Source organism: Mesoplodon mirus (genome assembly GCF_964341445.2).
Source record: "Mesoplodon mirus genome assembly, chromosome: 16".
In the NCBI taxonomy this organism is placed as follows: Eukaryota; Metazoa; Chordata; class Mammalia; order Artiodactyla; family Ziphiidae; genus Mesoplodon; species Mesoplodon mirus.
Window position 1 is genome coordinate 3754810 of NC_138992.1, and position 26386 is coordinate 3781195.

Here is a 26386-nt window from a genome sequence, read left to right on the forward strand (position 1 = left end):
CTCTTTTCCTTCCAGGACCGTAATGAAATAAATGGTAGATCTTTTATTACAGTCTCATGGGTCTCTGAGGGCTCTGTTTATCTCTTTTCCATTTTTTTTCTGTTCCTCAGACTTGGTAATCTCAATTAACCTGTCTTCAGGTTCACTGTTTTTTTCTTCTGTTAGCTCATATTTGATGTTGGACCCTCTGGAGGATTTTCCATTTCACTTATTGTACTTTTCAATCCCAGAATTTTTGTTAAAGAATAATTTCTATCTCTTTACTATTTAGTGAGACATCATTCTCATGCTTTCCTTTATTTCTTTAGACATGGTTTCTTTTAGTCTGAACATATTTATAAAACCTGATTTAGCATCACTACTAATCTCTGGCTTCCTCAGAGACAGTGTCTATTGAATGCCCACCCCCCCTTTTTTTTCCCTGTGTATGGGCCATACTGTCCTGTGTCTTTGTGTGTCTTGGAATTCTCTGTTGAAGACTAGATGTTTACAATGATATAATATGGAAACTCTGGAAATCAAATTGCTCCTTAACCTCCAGGATTTAATGTTGTTATTTTTTGTTGTTGATGCTGCTGTTTGCTGGCTTAGCAACTTTCCTGGATGAATTCTGTAAAGTCTATATTCTTTGTCACATGTGGCCATGAAGTCTCTGCCTGGTTAGCTTAGTGGTCATCTAATTGTTGGATGGAAATTTCCTTAGATGCCTTGAGCAGATAAGTCTCCCCGTCTTTGCTGAGGGAATCTACGTGTGGGTTGGGGTACACAGTGCTCTGGCAGGCAGTTTACCGCTTCATCTTAGCCTTCACTTCCTGCTTGGGTAGAGTCTCATGGTCATCCAGAAGTGGGGGATTAGAGCCATCTGAAGTGTTCCCTGGTAATGTGCACCTTCTAGATTCCCAGGAACATGTCAGAGCTTTTCAAAGTCTTCCATTCCCCAGTTTTTAAATTTTTTGGTCAGCCTCTTGTTAGCCCCAACTGGTAACTCCACTTCAGGCAGCTGCACTGTTAAAGAATTTGCCTCACGGGCTTCCCTGGTGGCGCAGTGGTTGAGAGTCCGCCTGCCGATGCAGGGGACATGAGTTCGTGCCCCGGTCCGGGAAGATCCCACATGCCGCGGAGTGGCTAGGCTCATGAGCCATGGCCGCTGAGCCTGCGCGTCCGGAGCCTGTGCTCCACAACGGGGAGAGGCCACAGCAGTGAGAGGCCTGCGTACCGCAAAAAAAAAAAAAAAAAAAAAAAAAAAAAGAATTTGCCTCTGACTGTTTTCAGCAAATGCCCTGGGTTATATGGTTTCTCACAGAGCAGGCTCTGAGTCAGGTCAAATAAAGACTAGCCATGGGAATGGACCTTTTCAGGAAGCTGCCAGACAGGGCAAATAGTGGCAGTTCTCCGGGTACAGGTTCTTTTGGGAGCTCCAACCCTCTTCTGCCCCCTCCCATGGCTGCTGGGATGCTGTTTTCACAGCTGTCACGATTGCTGGGCTGTTGGTTTTCAAGGCTACCATGGAGCTGGGGACAGGGAGATGGGACTAGGCAAAGTTAAAATACCATAAAGCTTTCCTTTCTTCCTGCAATTTAGTCACTTTTCTTGAATAAACATCTTGGATTACTGAAAGCCTTTTGTTAATTTCCAGAATTTGAAAAAGTTGATTTTGACACTTTTCCCAGTGCTCTCATTGTTTTTCTGACGGAGCAGATTTTTGGAGGTCCTTCCTCTGCCATTCTGGAAGCTGGCTGTCCAGCAGTGAAGTTCTGTGACCTCAGAAAGCACATTACGGTTTGGGTCCATCAGCAGTAGGTGGGATCCACCTCTGCTGAAAGGAAAGGGCCACAGTGAGGGGAAAAGGGAGACTCTGGATCTGGCCAGGTGGGAGGCTCAGGAATTGACCCTACCCTGGGGCACAGGGCCGGCCCTGTTCATCCCAGCCTGGATGTCTCCAGCCCTGGCTGTGACCATCAGCATGAGAATAGCTGGAACTTTGGGGTCATACTAGCTGTATGACCTGGGGCAAATCACTTGACCTCTCTAAGCATGTGTCTTCATCCAGGAAAATGGGGATGATTGTTCCTAGAAGATGGGCATGCCGGGGAGAAGGTTCTCATTAGACACTGCCCTCAGGAAAGGGGACAATGAGGGAGGGATCCGTTTCAGCTTTGAGTCTCTTGCCGTGCTCAGCCCAGGTTCAGGCATTTCTTTGGTTTCTGGTCTTTTTAATGCGGTATGAGTAAAATACCAAGGGCCAGAAACAATGTGTTTTTGGCTAAAACACAAATGGTTATTAGCAACAGAGACAAGCCGGAGATCAATGGATTCCCTATTTAGCTTATTTAGGTGAAGAAATTATGACACGTCTACTTGAAGTTTATGAAGAATTAAAAACAATGTTTATGAAAATTTTTATTGGCAATATAGTGGCATAAGCATTTTCTTATAAGTAGAAGAAAGAAGGCTACATAATTGCTTATATACAGTTTGCTCTCAGCCATGGAAGATGTATTTAGGAAAAGGCTGGAGGAAATATAACAAAATGTTCACAGGGCTGCCTCTTGAGTGGTGGGATTGTGGGTAATTCTTTCCTGCTTCTGTAGACTTTTTTTTTTTTAACTTTGCAATGCTCTTCGGTAAGCAAGTATTATTCCTACAATTAGCAATTTACAAAATGGAAAAATCTCAAAAGTAGAAAACAAAGAGAAGTGGCTGCAAGTCCAGGAGATAAATTAAGGAGGATTAGGTCAGTGGGGATTTTTCCACCTCTTGTTTTGCATCTCAGTGTTTGACCTCTGTAAGGTTAGGTGACTTGCCCAAGGTCACATGGCTGAGACACGGAGGAGGTGGCGCCGGGACCCGGGTCTTCTCTCATAGTTATGACAGAGTGATTACGAATGTAGTGCATCCCGCTGAGAGATGCCAGCCTGCTCCCCTTGCTGGTGGTGTCTGATGCTCCAGCATCAGATGGTGATGGGAATTGATGGTGACAGATTCAGGAGAGAGTCCACCCCAGTGACTGTCACCCTTGGCTTTTTCGGGAAGGGTATTAAGGGCAGTGCTCTGGGTGGGCAGGATTTTCTCCCTGTGGGGTTGGTACAGAGAAGCCTAAAACAGTGGGTATCTGCCTCTGGGGGCCCTGCGAGTATCCATCCAATCTGCATCCAAACCCTTGGAGATCCATCCAACTTTCCACCTCACACCAGGCTCAGAAATGGGCACCAAGCCCAGAGCCCAGCTCAGGTTAGGGCTGTGGCTCTCAGAACCCGGTTTGGGTAGTTCTATAAGGTAGATTCCAGGGCCTGCTCCCAGGGTCCCGATTCCATGGGTCAGGGTCAGGGCCCAGAATCTGCATTTTGACCATTGCACTAGGGAGTCCCATGAATAGTGTGTGGCCATGCTTTGCAAAACACTGGGCTGGGGAGCACCTGAATGGTTGGTGCCTCAAAAGGACGGGATGTGGGATTTTGCAGAAAGACACGTGGGGGTGGCCCAGGGCTGGCTGGGGGAGAAGATGACCACCGTTGGGACTTGTGTGTACCTGGCCCTGGGCAGGAGTCACACACAATGTCCACCCCCCACTTGGGGGGTTCCTTTCCCTTTGACAGATGAGGAAATGGAGGCTCAGAGAGGCTAAGTGACTTGCTCAGTCACATGACCCATGTGAGCACTGCAAGTCCAACTTTAGACCAGCCAGTGCAGGGCTCCCCGAATGTCACCTCCATCCTATAGGCAAAAGGTTGGACAGCTTTCCTGCTGCATTACGCACCTGGCTCTTCCAGCAGACTGTCCTGGAGGAATAGTGTTCTGGGGACAGGTTTTGATTGGGGGGACGATGGGGGTGGGAAGGGGGTTAGTTTCCACTAACGTTTGTTGAGGGCCTACTGTGTGTCTGCGACGTCATTTCACACCAACTGCGGTGTTCTCAGGAAGGTCAGTAACAGATGGTGGCGTTGTGTTGTTTTTAGTGGTAAGGTAGCAATTTCTATATACCTGGCCCTGTCTGATCAGAGTTCAAGTTACCCCACTGAGCCCTCCCAGACACCCCAGGCAGCAGGACCAATCTTGTTCCGTGTGGCAGAGGGGAAACTGGGTCCCAGAGAGGCCAGCACTCTTCCTGTAACCTGTGCCCAGTGCTCTTCCCAGGCCTGTCCCTCGAAGGCCACTTCTCCCTGTGGCCAGCATCTGGGGATCTCCAGAGGAGTGTGGTGCAGTCAGAAGGGGACCTCACCCAGGGCAGCCTCAGAAGCGGAGCCCGTCCTCATTTTCCCTGGGGGCTGAGTGGGGTGGAGCCCATCCTGGCAGACAGCACGGCCATGTAGGCAGGAGGATGGGGCGGTCCTCTCCAGCCTGCTCCCTTGGCTGAGGCTGAGTCTCCAGGCCTGCACAAGCAGCTTCAGGACACCAAGCCACTAACAAGACTGATACAGGGCCGCTCTCACGGTCCAAGGGCCATCCCTCATCCACAGACAGCTGGGCAGGCTCTTTAATTAAAAGGGCTCCGTGGCTCTGGAGAGATGAATTGAGGCTAGCTTCTGTTTGTAAACGCTTCCCGCAGCAGGGCTGGAGGTTCTGGGCAGGCTCTTCTCCATGGGGATGGGTGGGTGGGTAGGCGGGTACCCTGCCCTTCTCAGATGCTGAGCCCAGGGCTGGCTTCCTCATTTACAGCCAGGGGCCGGGTGCGGGGCTTGGCATGTGAGGTCCTGGGGAAGTGACGGCGTGAACTGAGGATACAGTAGGCTTATCCCAGAGCCCTTCCTGTCTCACATCCTTCACAGCACCCTAGTGGCTGCTGTGCCTTCTGTGACAGTGCCACTGGCTTACAGCCTTTAGAACAGGGCCCAACACAGAGCATCACCCCCTCAATCATCGTCATCATCGTCATCATCCACCTCCTTGTCATCATCGTCTTCGTTGTCATGGTCATTATTATCACCACTGTTGTGATCATCATCCTCATCATCCCCATCCCCATCCCCATCATTGCTGTCGTCATCTCTTGGCCTTCCCAATGCCCAGCACGTGGTGGGTGCTCAGTACTTACCTGTGGGATGAATGAAGGGATGAAATAAGTGCCTGCATGTCCTGGGCACTGGGAGTGCAGAGATGAAAGGCACAGGCATTTCACCCGCTGTGGCAGGAAAGAAGAAGATGCTCCCACCTGCACTGTGCAGTCTGTTCACATAAAGGCAGGTGTCCCCCTTGGAGATTTTCGAGCCCTTTGGCCCTGATGTCAGAGCCCTCAACCTTCCTCTCGCCCACTTTGCCACTCCCCACCTGCCTCTTTGCGGCCTTCCCTCCTCCTGCCCTGGCCTCCTTCCCAAGGCCCTGCCCTGTACCTCCCCATGGGACAAGGGGGCACTGCTTTGTCGTATGTGGACAGTCTGACCCCACCCTGGCAGCAAGGTGGCCTCAGGGACAGGGGTTTGAGGGAGCAGCGTTCTGGGTTTGAATTTCCTCTTTGCCATGTTGTCAGCTGGGTGATCCTGTGCTAGTTACTGGCCCCTGAGCCTCAGTTTGCTTGTTTAAAATATGGGTGTAGTAACTGTACCTCCTGTGGGTGTTTAGAACACTGGCCGGCATGTGGCTGACATGTTATATACTTAATGGTTTGTATTTGTTCACTTATTCATTCGTTTCACAAATGTTTTATTGAGGTTCTGTGTACCAGACACTGGGGATACTTATGGCCGTGAATAAGATGGGCTTTAGAGAGCTGTGTGAGGGACACTGCCTGCCCCCAACTCCGCCCACAGCCTGGCCGCCCAGCCCCCTCTTCCAGGGCTCTGTATGCCGCAGGGGAATGATCGGATAGTGACCTGAGTCAGGGAGCACAGCAAGGCTTCCCCTGCCCACCCCCCGACCCCGGCCAGTGTTACAGGTGATTCCTGTTCATCCACTGACCACCCCTGTGCCCCAGGCAGCGCCCCTCCTACAAAGTCCTTGGTAAAACGCGATTCCTGTGCACACCATGAGAGGCCTGGCATGCCTCGGCCAATTTATATCTGTATCCTCTGCCTTCACCCAAGGATCCCACTGACACCCAGAGTCGGTCCTGAGTGGAATCATACCTGAAAGAGACGCACCAGACGAGACCTCCCTTGTCTGACCGTTCATCATGCCAGGCTTGGTCCTGGGGCTCTAGAAAAACGTCAGAGGCTGCCCGTGAGGTGTTCTTCTGCTCTGGGGAGGACAGATGGTCCAGCACGGGTGAGCTGGCCCCTCCAGGGGGTGGGAGGGAGTGGGAAACCTCAAGATACCGGAGAGATGGTGCCGTCCTGCAGGGCTAGTGATGGTGGACGTGCCTCCCCTGCAACCCTCGGGCCGAGGGGAGTGAGGGCTCCGGGGAGGGCACCTGGCACCCAGACACCGACGCCTCCTTGCCAAGAGGGTAGGGAAGACATCGATGAGGCAAGGCTTTGCAAATGTTCGGTCTGTGCATCTGGACGCCTCCCTTTCTGCGAAGGAGGTCAGGCCCCCTGGGCGGTGACCCTGCAGAGCAGTAACTGGCTGGGGCTGCCCACATGCTCTCCCCTTCCTCAGGGTCTCCTCCCATTGACCTCTGGGACAAGTCCTGCTCCCTCGGGACTGGCACTTACCCGGTCCCTTGAGGCCACCAGCCTAAGGGAGCCACGAGGCAGGGGCACCTTGACTCCGCAATGGGTCCCTCCGCTGAGCCATCCCAGCCTGAGGCTGAGGGCCCAGGTGTGAACCTGTAGGCAAGGTGGAGCCGAGGAGGGTGCCGGCGTCCATGGCTGGCAGCACAGCACGCGCAAAGTCCCGGGACATAAAGTAGAAGAAAGGAGACTCATATGCGCCTGGGACAAGCTCATTTACAACATTTGCAGGGTGTCTGGGAAACCAAAAGGCAAAAATCACAGGCCAGGAGGGTCCAGGGAGAGGCCCCTGCCCTTAGGGAGGCCAGTGCCGGTGTTTCGTGTCTGTCACCTTTAATGCTCGCAGCAAGCCTTGGGGGAGGCGCGGGTTTCCGTCTCCTCCAGGACAGACCTGGGCGCAAGGTGCTGGAGCACGTTCCCAGAGTCCCACAGGCGAGCAAGCAGGCCGAGCGGGTGTGGCTCACGCCGGGCTGTTTCCACTCGACCTGGAGACGCCTCAGGCTGCCGTTGTGCAAGCGAGGGTCTGGGAGAGCCGTGGTCCGGGCCATGTGTGTGCACGCATGCGTCTTCCCGCAGGTGCTGGCTGCAGCCTTTTGAAAAGGAGGTGAACACCGGGTGGTTGTATGGCAGCCGCGGTGGCCCGTATATTAGCTATGTGTCCTTGGGCAAGTGACTTGGCTGGAATCCTTGAATCCTCCCCCCTCCATGAGGCTGGTGCTGTTATTACTCTCCATTTTCCAACAAGGGGGCCGAGGACAGAGGCTGTGTGCCGAGCATTGCCCCTCGGTTTTTGTAAGTGCTCACATGTAACGCAAGTTCACTATTAATAACTGGAGGAGGAGTGAGGGGCTTGTTGTGTTCCTCAGCTTTATCTTGCTTTTCTATTGCTCTCCAGAGCCTCTTGGGCCCCAGAGGTGCATATGTGTGTGTGTGCGTGTGTGGGCATATGTGTGTGCATATATATCTGTGTATGTCTCTGCTTGTGTGCATGTGTGGGCATGTGTTGTCTACATGTGCATCTCTGTACCTACGTATATGTGCATGTGTATCTGTGTATGCCTGTGCGTGCACACATACATGTGTGCATGTGGTGTCTACATGTGTGTGTATCTCTGTGTGCATGTGTATGTGCATAGGAATCTGTATGTCTGTGTGTACATATGTGTGTATGTATCTGCATACACATGCACGGGGGCTGTCAGCATCGTACAGCAGGCTGCACTGTGTAGTCACGGCCGTGTCCCACTCCTTGCCCCACTACATATGGGATGTCCCTAAGGTCACACAGCTAATCATGTCCCGGAGACCAAGTTTTCTCACCTGTGAAATGGACACGGCCGTCCCCGCCTGGCCGCCCCTGGCAGATGTGGAAAGAGGTACAGAAGGGCTCATCTGTGTCTGCACCCGAGTCGGGGTGGTCCTGTTGGACAGCAGGGTCGGTGATGATGGCCTGTACCTACCTGCCCCTTGAGTGTGGCCCCTGTGCTGGTAAACCCTGATCTCTACAAGCACTTGTTGTGAGCGGGGGGTGCAGCAAGCACTTCCCCTCATCCCCGGCTTCATGCGACCCCAGCTCCTTTACCCCTCGTGTCACAGTCACCGGGGATCAGCAGGGCCTCTGTGGTGCTCGGTCATTCAGGAACGCGGGCTCCGAACAGCGGGAGGCTCCATCCTCCCCGAGGTCCTGAGTCGGCTCCCTGTTCAGGCCGAGCAGGGAAGAGGAAGGAGGGAGGGGACACAGGAGAGAGAACGAGAGTCCCGAGGCCGGGTTTACGGGCCAGGCCTGGAGCTCTGCAGGAGGCCCGAGGGCCAGCCATGTGGCCCACCGTGCGCAGCCCCAGCGCTGTCGGCTAGAGCCCCCCTGCTTTCGCTGCTGCCTGAGGAAATGAGCCTCTCTCACCACGTGGAGCAAGTCTGCTGCTGTCAGACCCCCGGTGGGTGCCGAGTCGTGCGTGCGACATGAGCTCAGTTCTAACCATCACCACGCGCTTGGGACCAGGCCGGTGACATCCCCTGAGGCCGGGCGCTGACCCCCTCACCTCCAACAGGCCCCTGCTTCCCTTCAGGTCCCTCCCTAGTGGTGGGAGGATCCAGGGACCTGGAGAGAAATGCAGAGTCCCAGGCCCGGACCCCCTGCCTCAGCACCTGCCCTGGAACAAGACCCCGGGGCGGCCGATCCCCGTGAGCACGGGTGGTTTGGGAAGCCGAGCTGTCTACCTTTTACCTTCACTTCAGCTCATCGTGTGTCCCAGAGGCAGAGGCGTTTGCATTTCAGCATTTTCAGCTGTGAAAGCAGCGTGTCTTTGCCCTCAGCGGCATGAATCATGCTCCTTTCACCGAGAGGGGAGCCAGGCCTGAAGACAGGCCACCTAACGCCGTGTCCCTTAGGTCCCTGTGTGCCCAGAGCGCCTTTGGGATTTGGGGGTGAGGAGAAGAGGGCCTCCCTGGAGGAGGTGGCCTTTGAGCCGGGCCCTGAGAGGGGGCAGACGCTTCCGGGAGGGAAGGGGCTGGGGGCTTTGGGGAGCTGGCACTCAGAGGCCGAGTACCTTGGCACTCGGAGGCCGAGTACCTTGGCACCCAGGGCTCTCTCTGTTAGGCCCCCACGGATCTTTCCTCCATGAATTCGCCTGCTCCCTCCTTCTCCTGCCCTCCAGGCCCTGAAGGAGCGTCTCCACCTCAAACAGAAACAAAGCACGCGTTTAAATAGTTGTGACTTGGTTTTACATCTTTAAAAATACAAGTATCAGTGATTACCGAATGAGTGCGAATTCTTGGGTATTAAGCCTGTCTTAGAATTGTCTTATTCTAACCTAGACTTTTCAGGAGTCAGCCCAATTTTATGTAATTTTTCTTATGAACTTAATTTTTCAATTTAGGTTTGTTTCCCCAGGTTTCCTTGCAGTTTTTGTTTAGGGATGGGGGGGCGTTATGGACTGTGGGCAGCGAGGGAAGGAGAGTAGAAGGGGAGGGAGAGGAGGATTTTCTTGCAAAGGGCTGGAGGAGACGGAAGGGAAACACCTCTTCAGTGTGTGGCTGGCTGAGAGCAGGGGGTTAGGATGGGCACCAGCTCCGTCCGACTCCGGGGCTTCTCATCCATGCCCCCCGAGAGAGCACCGCTCACTACGCAAAGGGCGTGCCCTCTCCCTGCAGAGCGAATGAGTTAAGGAACGTGAAACACGCTAGCTCGGTCCCTGGTGCAGTGCATGCCCTCCTAGACAGTGGTTGTGACCACCATCATCTATTATGTTTCGTCAGTGATGCCGTTGGTTGGTGGTAACTTATGAGAAGAAGTTCACCACACGACACACGTCCTCTGTAAAAAAGATGAATGGCTTTTCCCTGACTCCCTGGTTCTGGATGCTGTCCCAGGGGAACCCAGGGCTGGTGGCCCATGCGGCCGAGTTCCGGCTCTGCAGTTGTCCGTGTGCCCGCCAGAGGGCGCCCTTGCATTTTGGTCGCTGACTGGCGGTCCGAGGCTCTTTAGCAAGTGGGCCTGAAAATACTGAGAGCTGTAGGCTTTAACCATCATTTCAGCCCCTTAAACTCTTTACTGGCCACATTTTATAGGACCCTCTTCAAGAGCAAACTTACTTGGCGGATGGAGGGCCTCTAACCTCTTCCAGCAGTGAGGCTCCATGCCTCTGAGGGTCCAAGCTTGAGATATTTGAGGGTCTGGGGTCTGGGTATGCCTTGACCCAGTCCTGTTCCTGATGTCTCTCCTGTTCAGGTCAGAGCCGGGCCCCCTGGAAAATGGGAAGCATTTGGCTTTAAAAATAATGTTTTCCCTCCCTTCTTGAGGTACAATAGGCATAATATAAAATTAGCCATTTTCAAGTGTACAGTTCAATGGCATTTAGTGCATAAATAATTTTTGCAAACCACCACTTAAGTCTAGTTCCAGGACATTTCCATCACCCCAAAAGGAAACCCCCAACTCATCAAGCAGTTGCTGTGTTGTCCCCTCCCCCAGCCCCGGGAACCCCTAATCTGCTTTCTGTTTCTGTAGACTTGCCCATTCTGGATATTTCATATAAATGGAATCGTAAAGTGTTACCTGTTGTGTCTGGCTTCTTCCTCTTTGAATAATGTTTTCGAGGCTCAGCCACATTGTAATATGTGTCAGAGATTCCTTCCTTTTAAAAACATTTTTTATTGAGATATAATTGAACTGTAACATAGTAGTTTCAGGTGTATGACATAACGATTTTTATTTGTTTATATTGTGAAATGATGACCACAATACATCTAGTTAACATCCATTACCACACACAGCTACAGTTTTTTTTCTTGTGGTGAGAACTTGTAAGATCTGTTCTCTTAGCAACTTTCAAATACGCAATAGTGTTATGAACTACGGTCGCTGTGCTGTACATTACGTCCCCAGGACTTATTTATTTTACACCTGGAAGTTTGCTCCTTTGACCCCTTGCACTCATTTTGCCCAGCGTCCTCGAGTCCTGCCTCCAGCAGCTGTCAGTCTTTCCTCTATGAGCTTGATTTTTTTTGATGATTCTATATATAAGTGAGATAATACAGTATTTGTCTTTCTCAGACTCATTTTACTTAGCGTAATGTCTATTTGTGTTGTCACAAATGGCAAGATTTCCTTCTCTTTTATGGGAGTAATGTTCCATTTATACATGCACCAGCTTTTCTTTTTTTTTAATTAACTAGTTTTTTAAATTGGTTTATAGCATTATATGTTTCATGTGTACAGTGTTATATTTCTACTTCTGGACACAGCACAGCACGCTCACCCCTGAAAGTTTAGTTTCCATCTGTCCCCACACTGTGGACCCCCTTTACCCATTTCGCCCTCCCCCCCGACCTCCATCATCCTGGTAACCACTACCCTGGTTCTCAGTATCTGTGTGCTTGTTTTTGTTTGGTTCATTTATTTATGTTTTTTCTTTTTAAAATTTTTATTGAAGTATAGTTGATTTACAATGTTGTGTTAGTTTCAGGTGTACAGCAAAGTGACTCAGATTTTATATATATATATATATATATATATATATATATGTATATATTCTTTTTTAGATTCTTTTCCATTATAGATTATTACAAAATACTGAATATAGTTCCCTGTGCTCTACAGTAAGTCCTTGTTGGTAATCTATTTTATATATAGTAGTGTGTATATTTTAATCCCGAATTCTTAATTTATCCCTCCCCTGACACCCCTTCCCCCTTTGGTAACCATAAATTTGTTTTCGGTGTCTGTGAGTCTATTTCTGTTTTGTAAACAGGTTCATTTGTATCATTGTTTTAGATTCTAGGTATAAGTGATATCATGATATTTGTCTTTGTCTAACTTACTTCACTTAGTATGATCATCTTTAGGTCCATCAGTGTTGCTGCAAATGGTATTATTTCATTCTTTTTTATGGCTGAGTAATATTCCATTGCATCAATATGCCACATCTTCTTTATCCATTCATGTGTCGATGGGCATTTAGGTTGCTTCCATGTCTTGGCTATTGTAAATAATGCTGCAATGAACATAAGGGCGCATGTATCTTTTTTTTTTTCTTTTTTTGTGGTACACGGGTCTCCCACTGCTGTGGCCTCTCCCGTCGCAGAGCACAGGCTCTGGACGCGCAGGCCCAGCGGCCATGGCCCACGGGCCCAGCCGCTCCACGGCATGCGGGATCCTCCCGGACCAGGACATGAACCCGTGTCCCCTGCATCAGCAGGCGGACTCCCAACCACTGCGCCACCAGGGAAGCCCCACATGTATCTTTTTGAATTACAGTTTCCTCCAGATATATGCCCAGGAGTGGGATCACTGGGTCCTATGGTAGCTCTATTTTTAGTTTTCTAAGGAACCTCCATACTGTTTTCCATAGTGGTTGCACCAATTTACATTCCCACCAACAGTGCAAGAGGGCTCCCTTTTCTCCACACCCTCTCCAGAATTTATTATTTGTAGACTTTGATGATGGCCATTTTGACCAGCGTGAGGTGATACTTCATTGTAGTTTTGATTTGCATTTCTCTGATAATTAGTGATGTTGAGCATCTTTTCATGTGCCTGTTGGCCATCTGTATGTCTTCTTTGGAGAAATGTCTGTTTAGATCTTCTGCCCATTTTTTGATTGGGTTCTTTTTTTGATATTGAGCCGTATGAGCTGTTTGTGTATTTTGGAAATTAATCCCTTGTTGGTTGAATCATTTGCAAATAGCTTCTCCCATTCCGTAGGTTGTCTTTTCATTTTGTTTATGTCTTCCTTTGCTGTGCAAAAGCTTTTGAGTTTAATTAGGTCCCACACCACATTTTGCTAATCCATTCATCCACTGATGGACATTTGGGCCGTCTCCACCTTTTGGCTGTTGTGAATAGTGCTGCTATGAACCTGCGTGTACGAGTATTTGAATACCTCTTTTAAATTCTTTTGGCTACACAACTAGGAGTAGAGTTGCTGAAAAGGGTTTTTAAAGGAAGTATTTTTTGTTACTTTGGTCTGCGCTGAGAGTAGAGAACATTCTTGAACAAACCGTAAAGTCTTGCCTTTTACTTCTCCACTGACTTCTGGGTGGTCACCGCCATCTGCTGTGGGTGTCATTCTCAGCACCCTCAGGGACCCCTGGGATGCATCTCCGCCCCCATCTGAGGGGTCTCCTGATGCCAGCCTCCCGAGGTCTTTGTGGGACTAAAGGAGAAGCACACGGGGCTGCCCAGGCTCAGTTTCCTCCTCCGTAAGATAGGGATAATGACACGTGACTGGATCCCACTGGATCCTCATAACACAAAGGAAACAGGACCCAGGGAGGTGCAGCCCAGAGCTGGGAAGAGGCCCAGCTGGAGTCTGGACCAGGGTTTCTAGGAGCCCACCGTCTCGTCTGCCAGGTGCTCCTGAGTGATAGCACAGACTAAGCGAGAGATGCGGTGTCCACTTAGCACAAGCGGGCGGAGTGGGCGCCAGGTTGATGTGAGTGGGAAGGTCCCTCAGGCCGAGTGGGCTCTGGCCTCACCTGACACCCCTCACCCCAGCCTTCCCAGCCCTCCCAGGAAGGGGCTCACCAGGCTCTCCCCAGGGCGTCCTCACATGAGGCCTCCCTCCAGACAGAAGAGAAAGACCTATCATGAGCTGTTGTTAGAAATCTGTGCCTTGTGAGCTTGCATATTTTTAAAAATTTATTTTTAGGTCTTCTTTCCCTCTTAAGACATATCAAAACAGTGAAGCGAAACCAAAAGGGAACGTTTTGGGAAATTAATGAGGGAATTGCTCTGTCATTAAATAAAACACCAAATCTGCCAGGTTTTCTTCCAGGGATCACAGTGCCAAACTGATGACTGAGCAAGTCACCAGGCCTCCAGGCGCCTCTGAGAGGGGCCAGGGCTCAGGCCTTGGAATCCCCGGCCCTGGACAGAAAGCCTCAGGGTTCTCATCTGTGAGATGGGGTCATGGTCCTGTGGGCTGAGTCCCCTTGGGGATGGTGCCCAAGATGGTCACGCTCACCTGGCCGTGGCTCTGCTTGGTGCTCTGAGTGGGGCAGGCGCATCTATGGCCCTTATTTATGCGTCTGTGAAATGGAACCAGTGGATGACTTGCAGCAGGGACCTCACTGTGATGGGGGAAGGTGAATGGGCAGTGTGAGATGGGGCTCGGGGGTGGGGAGCCACGGGCCTGGCTGCCCTCTCACTGGCCGCTCTGCTGTCCCCGCCCTCCCTCTCCTCCAGTCCTTGAGCATCGTGACTTATCCGTTGGACAAACAGATGGTCAGTTTTCTCTTACTGTGTTTGGCCCGTGCCACGTTTTAAAATGTTTCGTTAGATCCTACATTTTCAATATCCAGTGTTTCCAGCTTCTCTTTAAAAATCAGGACATTGGGTCACCCTGGCCTGCAGCCCCGGTCGCTGGGCTCGGGGAACAGCTGCTCTTTCCGGGGACATGGGTCTCCAGTTGGCCGCCGGCTGCCCACAGGCCTGGTTGGCCTCACCTGCCCACTTCCCCTCAGACAGACCTAGTGGCCTGTAAGAGAAACCGTGTGAGGTGCAGGGGTGTGTGAATTGCAGAGTGCTTTGTTATCCATCCCAAACTGCTCTTCATGATTTGTAGTCATGCTGAGGTGTAGGACATGTTGAGTGTTAATCCACTGCAGTCAGAGCACTGGCTGAAGCCAGATTACTGGGACACAGACGGGAGTGCCTGAGAAGGGCTGACTGGAGACTGGGCTCAGACCTGGGGGTGGAACAATAGCCCCCGTTTCTCAGGATAGTCTCCTGCATGGTTGGGCGCATCCTCATGGTGGTGAAATGACTTCAGAGGCTCCGGACATCACACCCTGGCCCCTTCAAGTCTGGCAGGAAAGAAGAAAAGGCTCATTGGTTCAGGACTTGGCCGGAGACCCAATCGGAGCCCACAGGAAGCATCATCCCCTCTCGGGGGCTGAACAGCAGTCCTGCACATTAGCCCAAGCCCCCGTGGTGGGACCCGGGAGAAATTCAGGTTCGGTTATAATGTGAGAAGGGTGGCTTGACCTGGGGCTGCCACAAGGGATGGCCCTTTCAGATGAAAGAATGAATGCAGAAAAGCTTTGCAGACTGTAGAGTGCTGTGGAACTAACTGGAAGGGACGCCTGGTTCCTCACTCCCCTCCACAGAAGAGAGTAAAGGCTTAGAGTCTAGGTGGCTTTCCCAAGGTCATGGTTGGTAAAGTAGGAGATGGAGCCAGATGTAGTCCTTGGGACTTGCTGCTTTCCATCCAGGAACCTCTGGAGGACCCTTCCTGCCCACCCTCACCCCCACTCCCCATGCCCCACGGGGCCCATGAATCATTTTCCTTTTTGGTGTCTGCAGACACCTGGGTCTTAATAATCATGCGGAGCCCGTGCGGGGGCTGGAGCCAGGCCAGCACGGTTGGAGGATGGATGAGTGGGATGCTTGTTGCAGGCTGAAGTGGGGAGCCAGCCAGAAAGCACGGGGGGCTGAGGGCAGCCCCCTTCTCCGGCACCTCTCTCCACAAAGCCACCTTGAGTCATTCTTTAATGGAATTTGTGCCTATTTTAATTCCTACAGGCACAAAATCCTTGCGTGTCCTTTATAAATATTTCATTCTCTTCCAGCAGCAAATTTCCTGATGCCCAAATGCCTGGGTGGCCATCTCCTTCCCTGGGCCGGGTGGCCTCTGGGCTGGAAGAGATGCCCATGACCACTGTCACCTGGCACCTGGCCTTGATGTCCGCTTCTGTGCAGTGAGCAGCAGAGTATCCCTGGGAGGTTGGGGGTCACAGTGAACTTGACTGAAGAGAATGAGGAGGCCTGGGCACCCATGGTCCCTAAAGGGCGGAGTCAGGGCTCCAACCCAGGTTGTCCTGATGCCAGGGGCCAGCCTTGTCCCGCCCGCTGAAGTGTCCTGGAGGGGAATTCCAAGCTGGGTTGGTCGTTTCTGGCAGGGGGATCAGGGCAGGCTTCAGGGAGGGGCACTCCACAGTGGGGGAAGCTTTGCAAACTGTGAAGTGCTGTGAGAATCTGGAAAGGGCTTTTACGGCCAACTGTTTATAGGCCTAGATTCCCAGGGAAAAGGAGGGAGCCATGGACAGTCCCGGAGTGTCAGGAGTGAGGCTGGTCTACGACCCACACTGCCCAGTTGCCTTATTGACTTCTCACAGTGAGGACAGCCCGCTGGACACTCATGACATCTTAACGAAATGCTGCCCAGGGCAGGAGCTGGGCCTGGGAACTTCTCGGACCTGGCGGTTGTCAGCTTCTGGGAAATCTAGTAGGAGCCGGGGGAGCACAGGGTGTCTTGCAAGGGAGCGCTGCCTTGTAGCTGCAGCTGGCTCTTTGGGGAGCCCCCAACCCAATAGAAATGATCAGTTTTATTACCCTCCTTCCCTGCCTCATTCCCCTCCAGGAAGACAGAGCCTATTCATTTGTTTTATTTGTTAGCCAGCTGCAGTCCAGAGCTGCAGGCCTCTTCTCTGCAAAGCCTCTCCCAGGACAGATCAAAGAGACCCACTAAGTATATTAAAGGGGCCATGAAAATCGGGCTGGATGATGCAGTGTCTTGGGCAAATCTGCCCTCAGCCGTGCTGGGCTTGGGGATGGGCCAGGACTTCAAGGCAGGCCTGGAAGACGGAGGTCATATGCGTGGTGATGCCGCCCTCTAAATTCTGAGTGCCTGTTCCTTGCTGGGCTCTGGGGTCCACAGGGGTGAGCCAGGGGTGGGCTCTGCCCTCTGGGAGCTCAGAGTCTGGCAAGAAGGCAGTGGCAGGGAGGGAAAGATGATCTCCAAATGTCATCTCACTGTGGGGGGGGTAGGGCTTCAATGTATGAATCTGGGGGGGACATTTAGTCCATAGCAGGGACCTGGTGACCTGATAAGAGGTCAGTTCCCATTGCATCTCTGTCTGTTTCTGCTCCCTGTCCTTGGCCCCATTTCACAGATGAGGAAACCGAGGTGTCTTTCTAGGATGCTCAGGAGTCCAGATCAGCCTTTCAAGGTGGGGCTTGTTATTTGAACAGTTCTATCCCCTTTTGGGATTTGTAGGTTAGGAAGCCCATGCTGGCCTGTGGTGTGGAGCTGGGCTTTGCAGCCCCTTCTGGGTGGGGAGGTCGGCCGGGCGAAGTGGAGGTTCTTTGCAAGGCTGACTTCGTGCATTCCTCTTAACAAATAGCCTTGCAGCTCTTCGAATGCTCCATCCCTACCCCTGGGCTTAGCACGTGGGTGCACGTGCAGGGGCTGGGATGTGGGGCTGGGCTTGTGGTCCTCCTTTCTCTTCTGCTAAACCTCCTTCACTGCATATGTCCACCTGCCCTGCCCTTAGCACTCCTGGTGGGGAGGCCAGGGTCCTGGGCTCAGGTGCTAAGCAGAAGCCCATATGTCCACCTGCCTCTGCCCTTAGCCTGGTCCTGGGCCCGGCCACCTGCTGACAAAAAGAACCCTGGCCCAGGGAGCACAGTGTTGGAGATGCATCTGCTGTGTGTGCACACTGGGGGTGGCTTTTCAGGCTGTCACCGCAGTCGCCATCCATGTCAGTGGTCCCCATGGCTGGCCTCACACCCAGGGGCATGGCCCCTTGTGGCCACCTGAGCAGCCCATCGGGGCCACGAGCAAGTCTGAGTCTCTGGCCCTGCACACGTGGAAAAGTCAGCAGAAAGAGGGGGCAGGGCTGGGTGCAGAGGGACAGTGTGAGTCACTGTGTCCCCTGTGTGTAGGGAGCTTTGCATCTGGTGGCTGGTGGTCTTCATGTCCCCCAGTTTGTGGAGGTCTGGGTGACGGTCATGTTGGTCACTGCTGGGCTCCTGCGGGGCTGGGGAAGGATGACCCTGTCTCCTGCAGAGTGGTCATGAGCTGGTCTGATCTCCTCTTTCCAGCCTCATTTCTCACATCTGTCCAGGGAACTGAATAACTCTGCTGAGGTCACAGAGCAGCAGACCAGAGGTTTCAGCATATCTTCTGCACCCCAAGCACACCTCCTGAGCCCCGTATAAATCAATTTTAGATTCTCTTTGCCAAAAGGATGAATTGTTTATGATGATGGAAGGATAAGCAGTATGGTCCTAGGTGGGATTCCTGAGGTTTTGTCGGTGGAGGAGAAACTGGCTCCCAGTGCCTGGGAAGATGGGGGGCAGGGGGAGCCCAGGATCTTAAAGGGAAAACCTGGACAGGGATGTGGCTCTGAGCTCAAGGGACTGGTCCTCACAGGTGGGGTGGGAGGCAACCCAGGAGAACAGGCACCAGCCTGGGAGTCCTCAGTGGCATTGCGACACCCGTGCCCTCCACCTAAGGTCCCCTTGTCCAGTCACTGGGTGGGGCTCTGAGCACGGGCTGGCTGGTGCCCCTCTGGAGATCTCGGGGGAAGATGAAAAGCCCCCGTGGATCCCCTGTGCCAGGCACAGGTCATGGTGCATAGTCAAGGCTCTGGATGAGTCTCAGTGGATAACGTATGAGTAGATGCATAAATCCGGCTCCCAGCCCAGGAAGGCCAGGCTGCCTTCATTCACTCACAGATAAAAAAAAAAAAAAAAAACAACCCACAGTCTAGGATCTGAGCTGTCACACAGGTTCTCTGAGAGCATTGAAGATTTGTAGCTTGTTATCCTCTTTATAACAGGCTTGCTATCCTGTTCCATTGATCTATATTTCTGTTTTTGTGTCAGTACCATACTGTTTTGATTACTGTAGCTTTGTAGTAGAGTCTGAAGTCAGGAAGCCTGATTCCTCCAGCTCCATTTTTCTTTCTCAGTATTGCTTTGGCTATTCGGGGTCTTTTGTGTTTGTATACAAATTAAAATTTTTTTGTGTGCTGGTCCTCTAAAAAACTACCATTGGTGATTTGACAGAGATTGCACTGAATCTGTAGATTGCCTTGGGTAGTATAGTCATTTTAACAATATTGATTCTTCCATTCCAAGAACATGGCATATCTTTCCATCTGTTTGTGTTGTCTTCAGTTTCTTTCATCTTATAGCATCTTATAGTTTTCAGAGTGTAGTAGGTCTTTTGCCTCCTTAGGTAGGTTTATTCCTAGGTATTTTATTCTCTTTGATGTGCTGGTCAATGGGGCTGTTTCCTTAATTTCTCTTTCTGTTGGAAAGGAGAAGCTGTCTTCTCTTGTGTGTCTGGCATATGTGTATTTTGTATGTTCTCCACTGCGTATACCTGTTAATCTGTAGATATCATGGATGCTATTGAGCTGTGGGTACGTACAGTCCCTGCAGCCTGTGCAAACATGTGGTGCACACATCCTGTGTCTCGAGTGCACTTTCCGTGCACACGCACATCCTGCACAAAGTGTGTGGCTCTGGGTGTGCGGTGGGTATACCGTAGATGCTTTGTGTGTTGGTCTAATACATATATGGTATGTGGCTTTTGCCCACGTTTCACATCCACGTGCAGTTACCCTACCCAACACATCCATTTTTCACAAAGTTCCAAGCATATATATACCATGTGTATTTGTATAAAGCATCCATGCTATGTCTGTGTTTCATTGATACTTTATGAATATTCTATATGTAGACTTGATATGTGTTGACCCGTTTGCATGCAGTGCCCACCGTGTTGCATCATAAGGAGACCTGGGAAGCAGATCCAGTGGACAATACACGTGGTGTATCAGCCTGAGTCTTTGCAGGAGGTGGCACTCTCAACTTGAACAGTTAGTTAATGGCTATTTATAGTGTGGGAGGGTGGGTAGGTTGGAGGGAAAGCAACGAGGGAAGGTGTGGTAGCCTGGGATGAGCAACTGTGGAGAGCTGTCAGTCAACATGCCTGGCATGTAGCTGCCGGCACTTGTAGAGTTGCTCCATGGGTGAACCTGCTGGCAGATGTAGCTCATTACCAAGGTCCTCATCTTCCTCCCTTCCTCTGACCTCCTGCTGGGACTGTGCCTTGCATGCACTCAGCTGGACACCAGAGGGCCAAGAACCCCTTGAGGTGGCTGATGCAGACTTAGCCTCACCAGTGGAGAGCAGGGTGGAGATGGGTGCGTCTAGATGGGGAAATTGAAGATATCCGGCCAGGCCTCCGTCTTCCTGAAAGGCTCTGCAAGTTGGGCAGCTTCTTTCTCGCTGCGGTGGGAATGGTCCTGTGCCCTGGACCCCTGGGGCCCTAGGAGATTTATTCTAGGGCCTGAACTTTGGAAGGCCCTGAACTTTGGGGGTGTTCCCAGCCCACACTCTCTTGTGCACGCGTCTTGCTAAGGGATGTCATTGCTGTAACAGATCAGTGAGATATACTGTGGGATGTCAAAACGATGGAGTTCTTTCTGTAGTATGACGGGCCACGAGAGAATTGACACCACCCTGGGACAGGATACACGGGCATACTGCCATCCAGGCCCTGTGAAGGGACACCGCTTCTGATCACTTTTACTTTACAGGATGGGGGGGCCTGAGCACCTGGGTTTGAGCCAGCAAATGCTGTGCTGGTTTCCTCCAGTAAATATATCCCATCCGGAACCGTTAGCTAATTTACCACCTTATTAAGTTGCAAGCAATCTACTGTCTTCCAGCATCCATCTGGGTTTTATATCAGCCACCCAGGTGAGCTATATGGCGATGTCACGGGATACCCACCCCTGAAATTTGTATAAATATAAACCCACTTGTTTACCAAGATGCACTTCATTCTTTCCTGAAGACCTAAGTCTCCATCTGGTGCCATTTCCCTCCAGGCAGAAGAACTTCCTTAGTACTCATGCTATGCAGAGCAGCAGGAAACAAGTTTTTAGTCTGAAAGTGGATTTCGCCTTCATTCTTTTTTTTTTTTTACATCTTTATTGGAGTATAATTGCTTTACAATGGCATGTTAGTTTCTGCTTTATAACAAAGTGAATCAGTTATACATATACATATGTTCCCATATCTCTTCCCTCTTGCGCCTCCCTCCCTCCCACCCTCCCTATCCCACCCCTCTAGGTGGTCACAAAGCACTGAGCTGATCTCCCTGTGCTATGCGGCTGCTTCCCACTAGCTATTTTACAATTTGGTAGTGTATATATGTCCACGCCACTCTCTCGCTTTGTCACAGCTTACCCTTCCCCCTCCCCATATCCTCAAGTCCATTCTCTAGTAGGTCTGTGTCTTTATTCCTGTTTTACCCCTAGGTTCTTCATGACATTTTTTTTCTTTAAATTCCATATATATGTGTTAGCATACGGTATTTGTATTTCTCTTTCTGACTTAATTCACTCTGTATGACAGACTCTAGGTCCATCCACCCCATTACAAATAGCTCAATTTTCGTTTCTTTTTATGGCTGAGTAATACTCCATTGTATATATGTGCCACATTTTCTTTATCCATTCATCCGATGATGGACACTTAGGTTGTTTCCATCTCCTGGCTATTGTAAATAGAGCTGCATTGAACATTTTGGTACATGACTCTTTTTGAATTATGGTTTTCTCAGGGTATATGCCTAGTAGTGGGATTGCTGGGTTGTACGGTAGTTCTATTTGTAGTTTTTTAAGGAACCTCCATACTGTTCTCCATAGTGGCTGTACCAATTCACATTCCCACCAGCAGTGCAAGAGTGTTGTTCCCTTTTCTCCACACCCTCTCCAGCATTTATTGTTTCTAGATTTTTTGATGATGGCCATTCTGACTGGTGTGAGATGATATCTCATTGTAGTTTTGATTTTTGCCTTCATTCTTAAAGAATACTTTCCCTGGATAGACAGTTCTGGGTTACGGTCTTTTTTAAAAGCTCTTTAAAGATGTTATCCACTGTTTCCTGGCCCCTGTTGTTTACGATTGGAAGTAAGTGCTGTTCAGAGAGTTGTTTTCCTGTATGTGATACATGGTTTCTCTCTGGTGCTTTCAAGATCTTCCCTCTCTGGTGTTCAGCAGCTTGATTCCGATGTGTGGTTTTCGTTGTATTTATCTTGCTTGAGGCTTACCGAGTTTCTTGAATCTGTAAATTTGTCTTCCACCAAATTTGGTTAATTTTGGCTATCATTTCTTCAATTTTTTTGTCTCTAGGACACCTCGTGACACTGTCCTACACGTCTCTGAGGCTTTTAAAATTTATTAATTTTTTATCTTTTTTTGTCTCTTCAGAGTGGATAATTTCTATTGATAGGCCTGTTGTCCTCTCCTTCTTGCTGTTTCCCTGTTCTGTCCTTTCTGGCCCAACTCCAACGTTGACCTGCCATTTCTCCTCTTTCGTAAGGACTATGGGGTTGCTGAGGGGTCAGAGCTCTGCACTGGCTCAGTGGGACTGAGGGCCAGAGAGGACACAAACGTGTGATGTCATCTCTGCCGTGAAAGTGTGGCCCCCGGGGCAGGCAGGACGTGGCACAGGTTCATGCCAGGGGAGAGGCAGGCAGGCTGAACGGAAGTGATGAGTCTCTGGGAGAGAGGCCTGGGCTAGGGCAGTCAGAGTTGGGGGACGCAGTGGGCGGGGTCCTAGGCCCTGGGCTAGCTGCTCTCTGACCTCAGCAGATCTGCACAGCATCCCCACCTCAAAATTATCATCCTCCCACGTAACAGATGAGGAAACCCAGGCTGGGAGAGGTTGTCTGGGGCCCAAGGTAGCACAGCTGGTTAAATGGCCATGAGCGTGTGGCTCGGGGAGTACCAGGGAAGCCTGTTGTGATGGGGCAGGATTTGAGACGTCGGAAGGCCATGTGCATCCTCCAAGTGCTCAGTCCAAATACTGCCCATGATCCTGGTATTTTTCTGGGCAGTATTATTCCCGGAACTTGAACTAGTCTTAGGTTTCTTCTGCCATGTTGTGCAGACCCTATCCTGGCCCTGACGTGATCACTGACCAGCTGGGTGACGTTGGCAGGTAACTTCACCTTTCCAGCACCACTGTCCTCATTTGAATGTGAGGAAATACAGGCTCGGTTTTGCATAGTTGATGCAGGGGATCAATGAAGTGATGGTCTGAGCAGCTGCGTGAAGAGTTTCAAAAGCACTTGCACATGAGGTCTCTAAGGATTATTAGTTCCCTCGATCTGACAAGGCCACATTCACACACTGGCGTAAATTTATTCTGTCCTTTGTTAAAGCGGTATTTTAAGTGCTCGGTGTTTCTCTAGGTGTGAGGATACAGCAGGGGACAAAACAGGTAAAAATCTTAGCCCTCGTGGTGTTTATGCTCCACCCTGCAATGACCTCTCTCAATTCAAGACGTCTGCTTTTAAAAAAAGCCTCATTCTTGGGATTGGAACCCAGAGTTTTCAGCCACCAACTCTGAAGAAACCAAGCTACCCTGCTTTTAAGTAACTAACTCGGTTTCCTTGCCAGTGGTGTCAGCTGCATCGTGCCCGTTTTATAGGGTCGTCATGAGGGTAGAAGGAGGTGATGCATGACAAGGAGTCCACACAGGCTGGCTGTGGGCTGGTGGGTCCCCGATGCCTGAGCTGGGGGCACGGGGAGCCCGGGGCAGAAGGCACATAGTCCTGCTCCATGCTGAGCTTTCTGGCACCACCGTTGAGAACGTGGAAACGGGGGTGTTCTCCCCTTCCCCAGCACACGCAGAAAGGACTCTAGGGAATCCATCCTCCCCTCCCACCTGTGCACCCCTCTTACCTTCCGTGGTGTCCCCACCTCTCTGGGCAGCCCCACAGCTCCCAGCGGGGAAGCTGCCGGGACCCACACCTCCTTGGCTGTCCTCCCACCTGTCCGCCGTACCTGGCCTCGGACCGTGCATGTATCTAAGAATAGAACCATGGTGGTCAAAAACAAGAACAACCACCAAACCCAGTTAGCATTCTTTGACTCTATACTTTTTTTTTTTGCGGTCCGCGGGCCTCTCACTGCCGTGGCCTCTCCCGTTGCGGAGCACAGGCTCCGGACGCGCAGGCTCAGCGGCCATGGCTCACGGGCCCAGCCGCTCTGCTCCGGACGCGCAGGCTCAGCGGCCATGGCTCACCGGCCCAGCCGCTCTGCGGCATGTGGGATCCTCCCGGACCGGGGCACGAACCCGTGTCCCCTGCATCGGTAGGCAGACTTTCAACCACTGCGCCACCAGGGAAGCCCTGACCCTTAACTCTTAACGTTGATCCATGTTGGGATATTTAATTTTCTCCCTTGGGCTGGCTACTTTTGGAGTTTTCTGCAAAATATTACGAGTGACCATGCTGCTTTTCTTTGAAAAAACTCCATGTTACTGGACGAACAGTGAAATGACCCCCAAGCTCCTCTTGTGACTAAACGCCCCAGACCACCTCCCCCGTCCCCAAACTTCAAAGGATATCTCTTCACTGATTCTTCCCTGTTCTTCGCCCCACCCCCAGCTCCATCCCCACCACCGTGCCCACATGCGCACCCACCCCGAACCCCTGGAGACTCCAGCTGACTCCGTCTCCCTGTCCTCTCACCTCCTCCCGCAGGTTACGGGCACGCTGCTCCGGGCACGGACGCGGGCAAGGCCTTCTGCATGTTCTACGCGGTGCTGGGCATCCCGCTGACGCTGGTCATGTTCCAGAGCCTGGGCGAGCGGATGAACACATTCGTGCGCTACCTGCTGAAGCGCATCAAGAGGTGCTGCGGCCTGCGCAACACGGAGGTGTCCATGGAGAACATGGTGACCGTGGGCTTCTTCTCGTGCATGGGGACGCTGTGCATCGGGGCGGCCGCCTTCTCCCAGTGCGAGGAGTGGAGCTTCTTCCACGCCTACTACTACTGCTTCATCACGTTGACTACCATTGGGTTTGGGGACTACGTGGCCCTGCAGACCAAGGGCGCCCTGCAGAAGAAGCCGCTCTACGTGGCCTTTAGCTTTATGTATATCCTGGTGGGGCTGACGGTCATCGGGGCCTTCCTCAACCTGGTGGTCCTCAGGTTCCTGACCATGAACAGCGAGGACGAGCGGCGGGACGCCGAGGAGCGCGCGTCCCTCGCCGGCAACCGCAACAGCATGGTCATCCACATGCCCGAGGAGGCGCGGCAGGGCCGGGCCCGGCTCAAGGCGGACGTGGCGGACCTGCAGTCCGTGTGCTCCTCCTGCACCTGCTACCGCCCGCAGGAATACGGCGGCCGCTCGGCGGCCCAGCAGAACTCCTTCGGCGCCAAGCTCGCCCCGCAGTACTTCCACCCCATTTCTTACAAGATCGAGGAGATCTCACCAAGCACATTGAAAAACAGCCTCTTCCCGTCCCCCATCAGCTCCATTTCTCCCGGGTTACACAGCTTTACCGACAACCACAGGCTGATGAGACGGCGGAAGTCCATCTAGGGTCTGGGGAGGGAAATAACAAACAGAAGTCATTTGTCACATCTGACGTTAAGTCTCATTGGCCCCCCCTTGTCTTATTTATTTATTACGGTTATCCTTGATTGTTCTGATTATTGTCCTCATTTTTCTTTCTCTCCTTCCTTCCTTCTTGGTTTCCCTTCTCCCCCACCTTTCCAGCAAGACAGAGCAGGCCAAAGGGAAAAAAGAAAGGCCCGTCTTCCTGTGAAACTCGCATCTGAGCATGAAGCATGGATCTCTTCCTTCTTCCCAGCAAAGTATGCCTTACATGTCTCCCCAGCCCGCCCCATCTCTGGGGTGGCTTTCCCAGGACAGGTGTGAGACCCAGACAAGGAGACAGAACCCAGAGGATACCTGACCCAAAGTTGCACACGCGGCGGAGAGCCTCGAGTGCCCACCCACAGTGGTGTCTCTGACCCAACTCCTTTCTCTTTTCGTCCCCAAGCAGTGGGTGGCCGAACGTGTGTGGTCTGAGTGTGTGTGAATGAGTGCACACACCAGTGTGCTTCTGTGTGCTTCTGATGTGACAAAATGGAAAGTATCAGGTATTCATCTTTCTTTTCCGTCACACAATTTTGTTAATGGCCTGCTTTTGGCTGCTTCCAAACAAAACGGGAAAACAAAACCCACAAGGTTTTTGATTTATCATCTTGCCAAATCAAGCATGCTCCACAAGCAGTCTTTATCCCAGATATGTCATGACCACATTTTTAAAATGCTAGATTCTAAATTATATTAACTTCTTTTTAGGGGGTGGGTGGGCAAGCCGACACGGATCATTTTAGCTTGCCAGTTCAAAAATTTTTTAAACAAGCATGCACTTTGTTAAACTGGTATGCGTTATCAACACAAGAAAACAAAACTAGCAATGGAATAATCAAAAGCCAATAATATTAATTTATTAGAGACATTTTTGGTTTAACATCTCTAGTTCCAACAATTTTCCATGTAACTGGACGTGTTGGGGGTAACTGGAAAATTGTTGCAACCACAGAGTATTTATTCTCTCTTATTTGTGTGATGATGATGATTTGTGTAGCATCTACCTACATGAATAAGAATTACAGTTCAGGATGCTTGGATGCGAATGGGTATTAGTAAGTGGATGTGGTTTCTTTTCCT

The 26386-nt window shown here is 51.2% G+C and overlaps 1 protein-coding gene across 1 annotated transcript in view; it reads left to right on the top strand.

Annotated features, from left to right (window-relative positions):
• KCNK9 (potassium two pore domain channel subfamily K member 9) overlaps positions 1 to 25246 on the top strand; it is a gene marked incomplete at both ends in the record, with an annotated part of 86183 nt that extends 60937 nt beyond the window's left edge. The window contains one exon of the mRNA XM_082601149.1: positions 24402 to 25246. Within this exon, the coding sequence (XP_082457275.1) occupies positions 24402 to 25246 (845 nt within the window). The remainder of the gene's footprint in view (positions 1 to 24401) is intronic.
• Positions 25247 to 26386: the final 1140 nt, after the last annotated feature.